This window comes from Siphateles boraxobius, unplaced genomic scaffold (assembly GCF_051911475.1).
Source record: "Siphateles boraxobius isolate OS27281-9 unplaced genomic scaffold, OSU_SipBor_1 8, whole genome shotgun sequence".
Classification (NCBI taxonomy): Eukaryota; Metazoa; Chordata; class Actinopteri; order Cypriniformes; family Leuciscidae; genus Siphateles; species Siphateles boraxobius.
Window position 1 is genome coordinate 24,368,752 of NW_027509208.1, and position 14,746 is coordinate 24,383,497.

Here is a 14,746-nt window from a genome sequence, read left to right on the forward strand (position 1 = left end):
AAAATCACGGTTTGAAATCGCTGATGTGTCTGACGTCACAAAATACCTTGTAACCAATCACGTCAACGAGTGGATCTCTGAGCTGGTGTGAGTGAGTGGAGGCGGGGCTCATTTGCATATTCACAGAACCACGTATACTAAATGAGGCAAGGGTTTAGAGTTACATTCAAGCAATTTTAAGGCATGAAGAAACTTTTTTTTTCAAGGAATTTTTTTTTACTTATGTAATTTTGGTGATCAAAGATGAGTTTTAAGGGATACAATTACTGACTACAGGGGGACTTTAACTAAAAATATAATATTTCCAAACAATGTTGAAGATTTCTTTCTATCTCCATTCAAGTAGACAGGAGCTGTGCTTGTGTAGCTATTAGTAGCTTTCCCAGTCAGGTACCACACGTGCCACAGATACCCCTTTTCCACCAAAAAAGAACTGGTTCGGAACTGGTGCTGGTTCAAAGTTAGTTCGGAGTTGGTTCAACTTGCGAACCTTCTCAGAACCGGTTTGTTTTCCCCCTGACTAGAGCGCCCAGCGAACGACGTCGTTACGTCACTGTGTACGTCGCCATACAGAAACGCTAGCAAGTACATTATTTTGGGATTATCTCTAACTTGTGTACCATGAAGGCTTTAAAAACAATTGAAATAAGTAAGTCTTTAATCTTTTCCTTTGATATGTAATCATTTCTGATTAGTTATGTACCTCTGTCTTGTGTCTTTTTTTCTTTCCGTTTATTTGTTCTATATTTTGACAGTTTTCTTCTTTGCTTACATAATGTTTTCAATAAAAAAATTAAATTTAAAAAAAGCTAGAAACGCTTGCGCCAACTTCAAGCATAATAATTACAATGGTGGACTACATCGTGTTTCTGCAAATGTTTCTCCTGGCTTTGCGGTCATAAAATATGTTTAGGACACATCTAAACCCGCCTCCAGCCCCGCCGTAAGCATGACACGGTGGTAAAAGAACGGTTCTCTGGTTCTAGTCCAGCAAAGAGTTGGTGCCGCTTTGGAACCAGTTTTCCTGGCCGAGAACCGGTTCTTTGGCTGTCGAAACACAAAGAACCGGTTCGCGAGTAGGCACCGGCTCCGAACCAGCTCTCAAAATGCTTTGGTGGAAAAGGGGTACAGACGAGCATTACTGGGAATCTGGCAATACTCACAACAATAGAGCAGCCGCCTGGGACTTTCAGCCCATTCATAACCATGTCCTCATGCAACCAGCGATTGGTTCCTGGAGCAGTGGGGTAAAGTCGCAGTGTTTCCTTCAGGATCTAATGCATTGAGTCAACAATACAAAGACCATTCAAAGAAATGGATACAGAACCATTTGTGTTTGTAGCATTAAAAGACCATCTCTGCAGACCAGGGGCCTGTTTCAACAAGGAGGTTCAACCAACTCTGAGTTAAAAATTGAACTCTGAGTTGACTTACCCTGAGATGGGAAACTCTGAATTTTGGTTATAAATCAGCTGAAATTAGTTAGTTCAATCAACTCTAAGTTGTCTGACTCTGAGTTAAGCACGTGCACCACATATATAAAAAGCAATTATCAATGGAGCGCAGATATTATGAGTAAACATGGCAACAGTGCCAAACAAAAAGAGTAATTCTAGTTATACAGTGTTGGGTGTAATTAATTACAAAGTAATCTAAATATTGTAATTTAATTAAAGGGATTACTCTTAATTCATCTGTAATTTAAAATAAAATATGAATGTAATTACATTAAATAGGCTATTATTGAACGAGCCAATACACATTGGCGTGCGAGATCTGCATCTCACACTCCGCCCCGCAGCGCGGGTATAAATACGGAAGTAGATGCACGCACCATTTGCCCTTCGCTTCGGAGCCGAGCTTCATGTCTGGATCTGAAGAGTGTTGTTGTACAACGAGCGAGTGTGTCGGCGCTACTTTGGGAAGTCTCTCCTGGTGTCGGTGTTTGCAGCGCGAGTGCAGCGGTGATCGTGAGCTTCAAGCTCTCAACTGCTGTTCTCACAGCAACCAAGTTTCTGTTTGTGTTTATTTTTCTGACGGTCGGTTGAGGGCGAGAAAGTGAGTGCTTCACTGACACAGGGTGCACCATTCCTGTGTTAGTGTTGCCGCGGTCATTCCCCTGTGTGCTCCGGCACTGGTGAGAGTTTTTCATTTCCTAAAAGAGCAACACGGGTGCGTTTGCGCCTTTTTCAAGATGTCATTCCGCCCGTGCGTTTCTGGGTGCGGTCGTTCCCTGTCTCTCTCTGATGGTCACAATTGTTGTATCACGTGTTTGGGCTTACAGCACGCTGAGACAGCTTTTGTGGACAGCTCATGTTTTCACTGTGGGAACATGACTGTCGCAGTGTTGAGGGCGAGACTCGCCTTCGTTCGCGGAGAGCGAGTCCCCATTACCACGCCCCACCCTGCACGGGTGCTGTGTGGGATGGGTGACCGGAGGGTAGTGTTGGATGTCCCGCTCGGTAACCATTCCCTGTGGGCTCCTCACCCCTCCCTTCCACTGCTGCCATTGGAGCCTCCGGTGTTGTCCGCTGGTCCATCTGTAATGGGTCGGCCAGCGGTTTCACTCGGGGCTCGCCTGGAGGACAGGACGTCGATTGCAGCATCGAGGGTGAGCTGACTTCTGGAGATGACGACTCGGCTGCGTTGTCTCCCTCTGGGAGTTCAATGTTGCCCGAGCCGGATCCAGAATTGTCAGCTATGCTGAAAAGGGGCCGCCGAGGCTGTCGGGCTCGAGTGGAACCCTCCACCGTGTCCTGTTCAGTCTCGGTTGGATCATTGGTATCTCGGGGCGGGCCGTGCTGGTTCTCAGCCCGCCGCCCCAGTGCCCTTCTTTCCCGAAGTGCATGAAGAGCTTACTTGGTCGTGGACGGCACCTTTTACTCCTGAAAACGACTTAAGTAGTTATTCCTCCCTCACTACCCTTGTCGGAGGAGCGGTGAAGGGTTATGAGGCTATCCCTCCAGTGGAGCGGTCTGTTGCGACTCACTTATGTCCAACGGCCGCTGCATCCTGGATGGGGGATCCTTGTTTCCCCTTGCGGGCCTATGAGTTCGCGTCAGGATTGGCGGTCAGAGCTTACAGAGCTTACAGAGCTTGCGGGCAAGCCGCTTCCTCTTTGCATGCCTTGGCGTTGTTGCAGGTCTACCAGGCCAAGTCACTCAGGGACATGCACGAGGGTAGTTTAGACCGGACGCTCATGAGTGAGCTCCGCACTGCCGTTGACCTCGCCCTCCGGGGTACGAGTGTCGCGGCATGTGCGGTCGGTCTAGTGATGTCCACCTTGGTGGTCCAGGAACACCATCGTTGGCTCAGCCTGGTTGAGATGGCGGATGCGGACAAGGTTCGGTTCCTGGACTCCCCAATTTCCCAGGTTGGGTTGTTCGGCGACGTGGCGGAGAGCTGCGCCCAACAGTTCTCTGCCACCCAGGTTCGGACGGAGGCTCCTCCGACACACCCTATCCCGGCGGCCCGCTGTTGCCTCCACCCTGCCGCCGGTGATAGTCCCTCCGCCCGTTCGTCGCCGAGGGTGTCCCCCTGCCGCTGCCTCCGGTTCCGCGGGGTCTCCGCAACAGCCTTCACCCAGGCCCCAGCGTAGAACCAGCAGCAGGCAGGCCGCCCGGCCTGTCTCAGTCACTGCCCAGCCAGGGGGCGAGTGTCAGATGCATTCCTGAGACAGGCCACCCAGGGATGGGGGGACTAGCTCTTCAGATGGTCACCGTTCCACCATTGGCTCTCCGGAGTCCAGTGGTACCCAAATTGTCGAAAGAGCGAATTTCTCCGTTCCTGGGTCCCAAAAGGGCGAGGCTGGCGGTTTGCGACCCTGTGGAACAGCCTTGCTCCCCCCAGCCCCCTCTTGTTCGCCAGCCGGCAACACGATGCGTTCGAGGATCCGGTCATCCGCCTTCTCACCCATCCTCTGTTGCCCCGTGGAGTCAGGTAGGTGCAGCACGGCTCACTCAGACCCCGCTTCGGGCCGCACACGGGCCTTCCGAGCCGGGTCCCTGTCCTCCACCTCGCTGCCCCACCCCGGGTATGCCTGTGGTGCCTCTGGTCCCCCTGGTCCGGTTCGTCGAGGCCTGGAAGGTGCTCTCCAACCCGTCCAGCTGGCTCCTCCGTACCATCAGGCTCGGCTACACGATTCAGTTCCGCCGGAGTCCGCCCAGGTACAGTGGCATTCGCCACACTTCGGTGTCGAGCAAATCTGCTCCTGTCATGCGCGCGGAGATCGCTGTCCTGCTGGCGAAGGACGCGATAGAGCCGGTGTCTGTAGCCGATATGAAGACCGGCTTTTACAGCCCGTACTTCATTGTACCCAAGAAAGGTGGTGGGTTACGACCAATCTTGGACCTGCGAGTCCTGAACCGGGCCCTCCACAAGCTCCCGTTCAGAATGCTAACGCAGAAACGCATCTTCCAATGTGTCCGTCCCCAAGATTGGTTTGCAGCGATAGACCTGAAGGACGCGTACTTTCATGTCTCCATCCTGCTGCGACACAGGCCATTCCTGCGTTTCGCGTTCGAGGGTCAGGCGTATCAGTACAAAATCCTGCCCTTCGGGCTGGCCCTGTCACCCCGTGTCTTTACGAAGCTCGCGGAGGCAGCCCTCGCTCCCATGAGAGAGCGTGGCATTCGCATTCTCAACTATCTCGACGACTGGCTCATTCTAGCGCAGTCTCGGGAGCAGTTATGCGAACACAGGGATTTGCTGCTCCAGCACATCAGCCAGTTGGGTCTTCAGGTCAACTGGGAGAAGAGCAAACTCGCCCCCGTGCAGAGGATCTCTTTACTCGGTTTGGAGTTGGACTCGGTCCAACACACGGCGCGCCTCACAGAGAATCGCGCCCGGTCGGTGCTGAACTGCCTGAATCTCATCAAGAGCAGTACAGTGTTTTTTCTGAAACAACTTCAGAGGCTCCTGGGGCATATGGCAGCCGCAGTTACGCCGCTCGGCCTGCTTCATATGAGACCTCTCCAGCACTGGCTTCGCGACCGAGTCCCGTGGTGGGCGTGGCAGAGTGGCATGCTCCGTGTGAAAATCACCCCGGCCTGCCTCCAAACCCTCAGCCCGTGGTCGGACCTTTCGTTTCTCCGGGCCGGTGTGTCCCTAGAACTAGTGTCCAGGCATGCTGTGGTTTCCACAGACGCCTCCAACACCGGCTGGGGGGCCACGTACAACGGGCATGCAGTAGCTGGCACCTGGACGGCGTCCCACCTGCATTGGCACATCAACTGCCTTGAGTTGTTAGCAGTGCTCCTTGCTTTGAGACGCCTCAAGACGACGCTGCTCGGCAAGCATGTACTGGTCCGTACGGACAGCACGGCGACCGTTGCGTACATCAACCGCCAAGGTGGTCTACGTTCCCGTCGCATGTCACAACTCGCCCGCCACCTCCTCCTATGGAGTCAGAAGCATCTGAGGTGGCTTCGTGCCGTTCACATCCCTGGCCTGCTCAATCGTGGCGCCGACAAGCTCTCACGACAGATTGTGGCCTCCGGGGAATCGCGACTCCATCCCCAGGCGGTCCAGCTGATATGGGACCACTTCGGGGCCGCACAGATAGATCTGTTTGCCTCTCCGGACTCGTCCCATTGCCAGTTGTTTTATTCCCGCACCGAGGGGACCCTCGGCACGGATGCACTGGCTCACAGCTAGCCCCGGGGCCTCCGCAAGTATGCGTTTCCCCCAGTGAGCCTGATGGCACAACTACTGTGCAAAATCAGGGAGGAAGAGGAGCAGGTTTTGCTAGTTGCCCCTTATTGGCCCAACCGAACCTGGTTCCCCGAACTTTTTCTCCTCTGGACAGCTCCTCCCTGGCCCATTCCTCTGAGAGAGGACCTGCTCTCTCCTGGACGGGGCACCATATGGCACCCGCGTCCAGACTGTTGGAGACTCCATGTGTGGTCCCTGGACGGGACGCGGAGGTTCTAGGTAATCTACCACAGGCAGTCGTAGATACCATCACTTCAGCGAGAGCTCCCTCTACGAGGCTTGCTTACTCCCTGAAGTGGAACCTGTTCGTTGAGTGGTGTGCTTCTCACAGAGAAGACCCCCGAAGGTGTTCGATCATTTCCGTGCTTTCTTTCCTGCAAAAGGCTTTGGAGCGTCGGCTGTCCCCCTCCACCCTCAAAGTGTATGTTGCCGCTATTGCCGCACATCACGATGCAGTAGACGGGAAATCCCTGGGGAAGTATGATCTGATCGTCAGGTTCCTGAGGGGAGCGAGGAGATTGAATCCGCCTCGCCCCCCCTCTATACCCTCTTGGGACTTATCTCTGGTGCTAACCGCACTGCAGAGACCGCCCTTCGAGCCTTTGCAGGTAGCAGAGTTAAAAATTCTGTCCCAAAAGACAGTTCTCCTGCTTGCTTTGGCCTCCATCAAGAGGGTACCTGACCTGCACGCATTTTCGGTCAGCGAATCGTGCCTGGAATTCGGGCCGGCTAACTCTCACGTTGTCCTGAGACCCCGGCCTGGATATGTGCCCAAGGTTCCTACCACCCCCTTTCGGGACCAGGTGGTGAACCTGCAAGCGCTGCCCCCGGAGGAGGCAGACCCAGCCCTGGCTTTTCTCTGCCCCGTTCGCGCTCTGCGCTTATACGTGGACAGAACGCAAAGCTTTAGGACCTCAGAGCAGCTCTTCGTCTGTTACGGAGATCAGCGGAAGGGAAAGGCTGTCTCCAAGCAGAGGTTGGCCCACTGGATAGTGGATGCCATCATCTTGGCGTATGAGTCCCAAGGTGAACCCTGTCCCCCAGGACTACGAGCTCACTCCACAAGGAGTGTTGCCGCTTCTTGGGCGTTGGCGCAGGGTGCCTCGCTGACAGATGTCTGTAGAGCTGCGGGCTGGGCGACACCTAATACGTTTGCTAGATTCTATAGCCTACGTGTCGAACCGGTTGCTTCCCGTGTGCTCACTTCTCATAGAAGCCAGTAACACCGTGAGCCCCGGTTCAGTGTCGGCTTGCTGCGCCATTCCCCTCCTATGGACCGGATACGTGCGCCATTTTGCTCCAGTTGAATTCCCTTATCCGGAACCTGTTGAGCTCCTCCGCACCCCTCCAACGTCGGACGTCGCGTAACGTCCGGTGTTACGCCTAACACTCGTATGCAGTGTGGAACCCGTGTTAGGCTGGGTCCATATGTTGCAGTCCCTACGGCGACCCCATATATGTATTCTTCCACGATACGGCTCCCCAAGGTGAGCCCGTGTCTTTCCCTTGACAGAGTCCTGCCGTCACTGTAAATCGGTGTTGTCTCCCCCCTCTCTAGGCTGGAGCCACCCCAGTGATATTACATATGTTCCCTCCCTGAAGGAGGGAACGGAGGACGTAGTCCCCTTGCCACTACCGCTGGACCACCGCTGACTCCGAATTACGCTCGGCTCCTCAGCGAAAAGCAAATGGTGCGTGCATCTACTTCCGTATTTATACCTGCGCTGCGGGGCGGAGTCTGAGATGCAGATCTCGCACGCCAATGTGTATTGGCTCGTTCAATAATACTCGAAGACAATAGGCTCCCTGGCGCGATCCCATTTCAGTCGACCGTCGACTACGTCCTCCGTTCCCTCCTTCAGGGAACGGTGGGTTCCATACGCAAGCAGGACGTTTCTTGTCTCTCCTTGTTCAAGTGGTTGAGGTTGATATGGGATTTAGTAATTAGTAATAAGTAGACCAATACAGTCTAGAGATAGTAATTATTACATTAATCTAATTACACTGTTGAAGATGTCATTTGTAGTTAGTAATGAATAACTATTTAGAGTAACTTACCCAATTGTTATAATATCTGAGGTGAAACTGGAAGAACAGTATGTTATTAAACCTAATTTTAATTTTCATGTAGGCTAGGTCATTAAAAGAATGTGGCAGATGCTGAAAGTGAAATATAAAAACATAATTCAATCAGGTAAGGCTTGAGCATATCATTGGTGTAGGCTACCTGACTTAACAAACATTTTACATGTTAAATAACTAAATAGCATCCAGTGTAGCAGTGCAGCAGCATTTTTGGCTGAGGGAATTCCTAGAGCGACTTCATCAGAGCCAGTCACTCCCGAAGATGCAAGGGCCTTCATAAAATGTAAAAGGTCTACATATGTGTTATTTTTTATATGGGGTATTTTTGATATTTCCATGTATTTTTGTTTGGGTTAGGTTTTTCGTTGGTCCCAACAGATTCTGATGGTAATATCTGTCTTTTGGAGCCTCTTGTCCAAACAGAACCCCAGGCAGTTGTAAGTAGCCTACTCAACAGAAACCAGAAATTATGACAAATAACCCCCCCCCAGTAAATGCCACAGTTTAATTCTGTAGAATTTGTTTAGAATTACATGATCTAACTCTAATCTACTGTATTTTCAGTTGCCAGTTAAGGAGTTATATAGACTTCATCTTATTAAAAAAATGGAAAAAACAGCAGTAAAAACAGCAATAAATAAATGTACAGAAAGAAAGAATGATGTGTTTAAACACTGCTTCCTCTTTAAAAAAGGAGAGGAGACCGCAAGAAACTTTGGGTTTACCAAAGAAAAACCCAGAGTTTCCCTCATTTCAGGGTGAACATACTCAGAGTTTTTACTTAACCTCCTTTCTGAAACAGGCCCCAGGGGTGTCCAATCCTGTTCTTGGAGATCTACCTACCAGCAGAGTTCATTATTCAACCGTGATCCAGCACACATGTCTGTAAATAACAAGTGCTCCTGAAGATCTCAATTAGCCGGTCCCGTTGTGTTGGATCAGGGTTGGAGCTGAACTTTGCAGGAAGATAGATCTCCAGGAACAGGATTGGGCATCCCAGCTGTAGACCAACCTGAGACAAGTAAGTGAATTTTCCAAGGTCTTCATATGAAATGTCTCTCTTTGTCCCAAGAACTTCATCCACTTCTGCTTTAGCCCTGGGAATGAAAAGAAATTCAAAGCATTGTAATATAAGTCAATGTGGAATAGGTCCATGTTTTACCGTTTACCGTTTATATATCTCAGGATGTCTCCCTAATTCCATGATTGCAAACGAGAGCTGATTTGCTGTTGTCTCTTGCCCTGCAAAAGAATCAAGCACTGTTTATATTGGCAGGGGTTTATGAGCAAAAACCAAACAAAGCCGTAACTCACCAGCAATGAAGAAAGTCACGAAATTGTCCAACATCAGCTCATCATCTTTAGCGTTAGTAACTTTTTCCTCCTCTGCAGCAAAAATTTAAAGTGTTAAATGGTTAAGTAACTCTACTAGTGTTGTGTTGAATATGTTATTATTAGGGCTATTAACTGATTAAAATTTGGAATGAAGTTAATTACATGATATGCTAATTAACTACTTTAATTCCCTGATATACTTCAGGCAACATCGAAGAACAAACAGGTGTGTATACTGCTGTATGATATTTATTTTAATTTATTTGACTTTTTAATTTGTATGAGCAGTATTTTATTTTAATTTTATTTTGATTGTAGAATGTTTGCTTAAAGTTTAGTATGCTATTTTTTATTTATCTATATATTTTAGTTGAAACAAAACCTACTGTGCTGAAAATGGCCCCCACTCTATGTTGATCTATGTAAACATTTAAGATGGACGTCTTTAGTCGTCAAGTTACATCTTGCACCATGAGAGCTACGATTTTAAGATAATGTGTAAAGTTAAAGTACGTGCAGTTTAATTTTTTTCCCCCAAATGTGTCTGATTCCTGTAATCTGTCCCTTTCTGTGTTTTTTGGCCAACTTCTATTTGAACTTGAACTGCTCCAATGGTAAATTATTTACCAATTTTTTCACATTCATTAGGTTTAAAATTTACAAATACACTTTAACTTTTTAAAATGTGTCTGACTCCTGTATTCTGTTCCTTTTGGTTGTGTTTTTCACGTTTTGGCGTTGTATTTTCACCTTTTTTTTATTGGTCAAGTGGTAAATTACTTTACTAGGTTTAAACGTGGTATGGTATGATTAAAATGGTTAATTTAAGCACATTTTTAAAATAATTAATTTTTTTATAATTCGCAGCTCATATATTACCTGTACAACAAATGGAAGAAGGAAAATACACTTGATACAACCACATACCTGCCGTTCTGAGGATTTGTGTGAGAATGTCTTGGGGTACATCTTCTCCATTTTCTACTGCTGTCTTCCTGTTTTGTATCCATTTTTCTCCTGTTTTACGCAGGAGTTCAGCTGCATCTTTAACTTGCTGTATAATCTTCCAATTCTTGGGAAAAAGCTGAGGTCCCACATTTAAAAAATAATAACAGATTATACTTCAGTAACCCTACTACTTTAGGGTGACATAAGCAATTTTGGATAAATTCTTACTCTAAAAAATGGGTCTCTGATATCCAACACCATGCCTTTTAAACACAGCTCTACTGCATTCTGGAACAGACTTTCAGTTTGCATCAATAAATTCAAATCAACACCGAAAGCCACCTGTGGATGAAAACATGACTACTAAATATTGATCAACAGCCGATTTGACTTTCCTTGTATTAGGCTTTCCCTTGGATTAGCAGAAAGGAAAGTGAAACCTTGCAAATGACATCGAGTGTGACACAGTTGACCAGGTCGTGCATGACGGCAGGTGTTTTCGTCTCTGCTATTTCCTCCAGCTTGTCCATTAGGCGCTCCGACATCTCATTAAAAGTGCCCATCAAGCCTCGTAAGTATCTGACGAATGAGACCGCATCAGTTGAGGTGCATTTGTACCACATTTCAGTATATCAGAGATTTTCTGTATTTGACTCACGAGCTGCTAAAGGCAGGATCCATGATGCGACGCTGCCTGTACCAGGTGTCATGGTCCGCAGCCGTAATTAGCCCGTTCCCTAGGAACCTGAGAAGATTGAGTCATGTGACTTATTCAACTGTAAAGTCACCACTGGCAAAGCAAATCCCATAAAATATTCAAATTCGAATATGAATTAAGCCGCAGTCACACTACACTTTGAGAATGCAAAATTTATTCAATACATGTTTTTTTAAAACATACATTTAAAATATAACAAATAATAATAAATACAAAATGTAAAAATAGTGTACAGTCTACTCCACCTCCCCTCAAAACTGCAAACCAGCAGCAATAAGCCAAAAGTATTACTGCATATAAAAGCATATACTTTTTACTCAAATATAAAACACTTAAGGTATATTGCTTATATGTTTCGAAGACACTCGAAGACACTGAATTTGTAATTGTAACACAAATAAAGCACAGTTTAATATCACTAATCAAGCATGTAATTAGTCCCTACACAGGCATATACTTAAAGTATACTTGTTCCAATTTAGCACACAAAAGTACACTAAAAAGTTATGCTTTACTACTATTTAATTACAACTAAAATATACTTAGTACAAAATTAGTTGTTCCGAAATAGCACACTTCAAGTTAATTATTCATTAACACACTTGAAGTATACTGAATTAGTCTGGCTCCAAGTATACTTAGCTTTTTTTTCACCAGGGAAAGCATATACAGTGGTAGCCAAAAGTGATGGAAAATTCTTCACCCTTTATTCAAAAATTACCACAAATTGTTAAAGATTTTGTAAGCATATTGCGTAGTTGTGTAATGAAACATGCAAAATTGTGCAGCCATAATTTTGTCCAGGCTGTCAAACAAAGAAATTATGAACACATGCAATAACAAGAAAAACAACAAAAATTGTTATTGTTAATTGGGGGTATATTGAGTTGAAGCTGCTTCCTCGAGCCCCTCTACTGTGAACAGTGAGCCAAATGTGTTTATTAATAGCTTAAAGATTATATGGGCAAAGGAACTTGTGAAACCAACTTTAGCATTTTGTTCTTCCCTCATATTTAAAATATATAAAATATTTAGGTGGTTTTATCAAACTTGTATTGTCATTAAAAACAAATATCCCCTCCGGACATCACTTTTTGCCACTACTGTAGATGATTTTAAAGCTATCGGACTAAAAGCAGCATAGCTCAGATTTTGATTTCACGGGGCCTCTACCATAAAACTTGTAGATGATAGTAGTAATGTGCCTTATCGTACCCCACTGCTATCAATGTAGAGATATTGACATCAGACTTCACCTAGCAATGCTATGACATATCCAGAAAAAATGAAACATACCTTTTTCCAAACAAGTTAAAGAGGCGTTTGTAGACAAAGGGATCTTTGAGATACTTAGGTGACATCAGGATTGTCTTCAATAACAGGGCAGATAATTTATTTTATTAGATTTTGTGGCTTTGGATAGGCTACTATTTATTTTTATTTTATTAAGACAAAATATTAAATATTTACCTTTGTAGCCTCAGGACAATGAACCATGATCATGGCATAATGAAAACTGTTCAGCCTATAGACAGGGCCATATTTTTCTCCCCTTAAAAACAAGAACATGCACTCTGAAACATGCAGGGTTATATTAACCCAAATTTGGGTCAAATATGGACAAACCCAACCGTTGGGTTGAAAAAAAAACATCTTTTAAAAATGTAACCCAGCGGCTGGGTTTGTCCATATTTGACCCAAATTTGGGTTGAAACAACCCAGCATTCCACATTGGCATGAACGCTTTGACTCAATATTTCTCTACATTTCAATAACGTTCAGAAGTGTAGGCTACTTCTGAAAAATATATGAAATTACATTAAATCGTTTGACTTTTTAGAGTACAGATATTAAACAGTACAACACACACACACACACACACAGAGAGAGAGAGAGAGAGAGAGAGAGAGAGAGAGAGAGAGATATGCAATGTCACAACCTGTGATATTACGTAACAATTGACATGTTTTGTGGGTGCAAGGTCAACACAACAAGATATTACTCAGAATTTTTTTGTGTGCAAATAATCTGTTCATACAACAGTTTTGTTCTTACCATTCAAGAAACAAGTCGTGCAATAGACTTTTCGATTTCGTCGCTCTTCTGAAAGATGGTAAATGTCCCAGCAGAAAACTGTCAAAATATCAGTTTTTATGTTAATTTATCTCAGCTTAATCATATACGGACACATACTGACTTACTGGAATACCGTTTAGTTGTATAAAACACAGTTATATAGATAACACATTCATAAAGTTTCTTACTTATCTCTTGGAGGTCCACCTATATGATCATATTTCTGATGAACATGTCTTACATACAGACAATATGCAAGAAAGGCACTGAAAACAGCAGCGAGCAGGTAAAACATTATAAATGAGACCCATTCTGAGATCATGATGGTTCAGTAGCCTACAGTAGCTCAGCGTATAATGTGCGCCTGCCCCTGGCTATGATCAAATCTAACGAGTTAATTTCCGGGTCTCTGGAACTTCTTGTTCTCGTCGATTGTGGACCACAGAGGGCAGTACTAGCCTTCTCCCATTCCTTCATTCCGGAGGAAAACACACACACACACACACACACACACACACACACACACACACACACACACACACACACACACACACACACACACACACACAAACTTCAGACCAAAAAGATGAAATTCTGATGGCTGGCAATGTAAATCAATAAGATAAGTAGACAACAGACCACTAACATAAAATGCAAATAAATATCACGATAATAGGCTATGTAAGATGATATTTAAATGCATAGTTTTATGATCAGAGCTCTGTAATTTTTATTGTGTGGGACAAAACAGAACATGTACAAATAAACGTTCCTCAAAAAGCTCAAAGTGATATGTTATGTTTGATACTTGACTCGAGTAAAAAATAACGCATGGATAGGTATAGCTACGGTTCAAGTAAACCTAGGTTCAGTCCAGTAAGTGTTCATTTTGGAAATATACTAACAAAAGCTACATTATAAAATGTGCCACAACCTGATGGCGTACTAAAAGGCTTTGTACCTGTTAAAAATGATAAACTATCAATCTGACGTCAGAGGTCTTCTGATAGATTGATAACAGCTTTTTCAGAAATGTTTTGATCATGTTGATAATTTAGAGACCTTCATTTGTGTATCAAATAAGACAGTAGGGTTTATCAAAACCTATGAAGGCCTAGCTAAGTTATTAGCTAGGTGTTTGAAACCAGATTTCAAAACCACTGCTCAAGAAAACATTTGTGTAATGAGTTTTTGACCTAAAGACTAATCATTAGTCATTTAAATAAAATTATAGGCTACATGTCTTCAGCAGCAAATATGAGAATCAAATGGCTATAATGTAATGTTATGAAATGAAAGCTCTAATTAACTGTTTTTAAATCCTACTCTACATATGCCCTCCAATGAGTTGAACACAGAAAGGATCATCACCACAGTTCTCAGTCTTCAAACAACCAGTTAATTGAAAAGAAAAGAAAGGGAAAAAAGCGGTTGAATGCTATAATCGGGTTTATAGCATGTGTGGCTTGTATCACTTCCATCTGTGGTCTCGGTGGGTGGCAGACTGCACAGGAGTACTGAAGGCGCTCCACAGACACACACACATAGTGTGTTTTAGATCCCTGTGGCCCTGAGAGAGCAAACAGCACTGCAGACATCAGTACCGGGTGCGTGCCTGGAGAGCCCGCACTTTTGATGTGGATCAACATGTGTTACTTTGTCATTGTGTTGCATTATGCCAGCATTATTCACAATGGTAATACTGGTATGGTAAAATACTACTGGATTGTGAGAGTATAGCCTTTTGAAAAATGGACATTTATGTATATTATTTTATGTTTTTATCCTGAAATGACAGAAACTTTTACAAACCTTTTCCTACAGACAACATTTTAAGGCCCATGTTGTAGCAGACCTCCGGTATGATATCTT

General features: G+C 45.2%; 1 protein-coding gene across 1 annotated transcript in view; it reads right to left on the reverse strand.

Annotated features, from left to right (window-relative positions):
* LOC143728964 (cholesterol 24-hydroxylase-like) overlaps positions 1-13,268 on the reverse strand; it is a 69,768-nt gene extending 56,500 nt beyond the window's left edge. Inside the window, exons 1-12 of the mRNA XM_077219917.1 lie at positions 13,063-13,268; positions 12,854-12,931; positions 12,269-12,350; positions 12,095-12,168; positions 10,739-10,825; positions 10,521-10,659; positions 10,309-10,422; positions 10,060-10,216; positions 9,112-9,183; positions 8,967-9,039; positions 8,810-8,894; positions 1,164-1,274 (exon numbers count right to left, since the gene is read on the reverse strand). Of these exons, the coding sequence (XP_077076032.1) occupies positions 1,164-1,274; positions 8,810-8,894; positions 8,967-9,039; positions 9,112-9,183; positions 10,060-10,216; positions 10,309-10,422; positions 10,521-10,659; positions 10,739-10,825; positions 12,095-12,168; positions 12,269-12,350; positions 12,854-12,931; positions 13,063-13,196 (1,206 nt within the window). The 5' untranslated portion in view covers positions 13,197-13,268. The remainder of the gene's footprint in view (positions 1-1,163; positions 1,275-8,809; positions 8,895-8,966; positions 9,040-9,111; positions 9,184-10,059; positions 10,217-10,308; positions 10,423-10,520; positions 10,660-10,738; positions 10,826-12,094; positions 12,169-12,268; positions 12,351-12,853; positions 12,932-13,062) is intronic.
* Between the last annotated feature and the right edge of the window lie 1,478 nt (positions 13,269-14,746).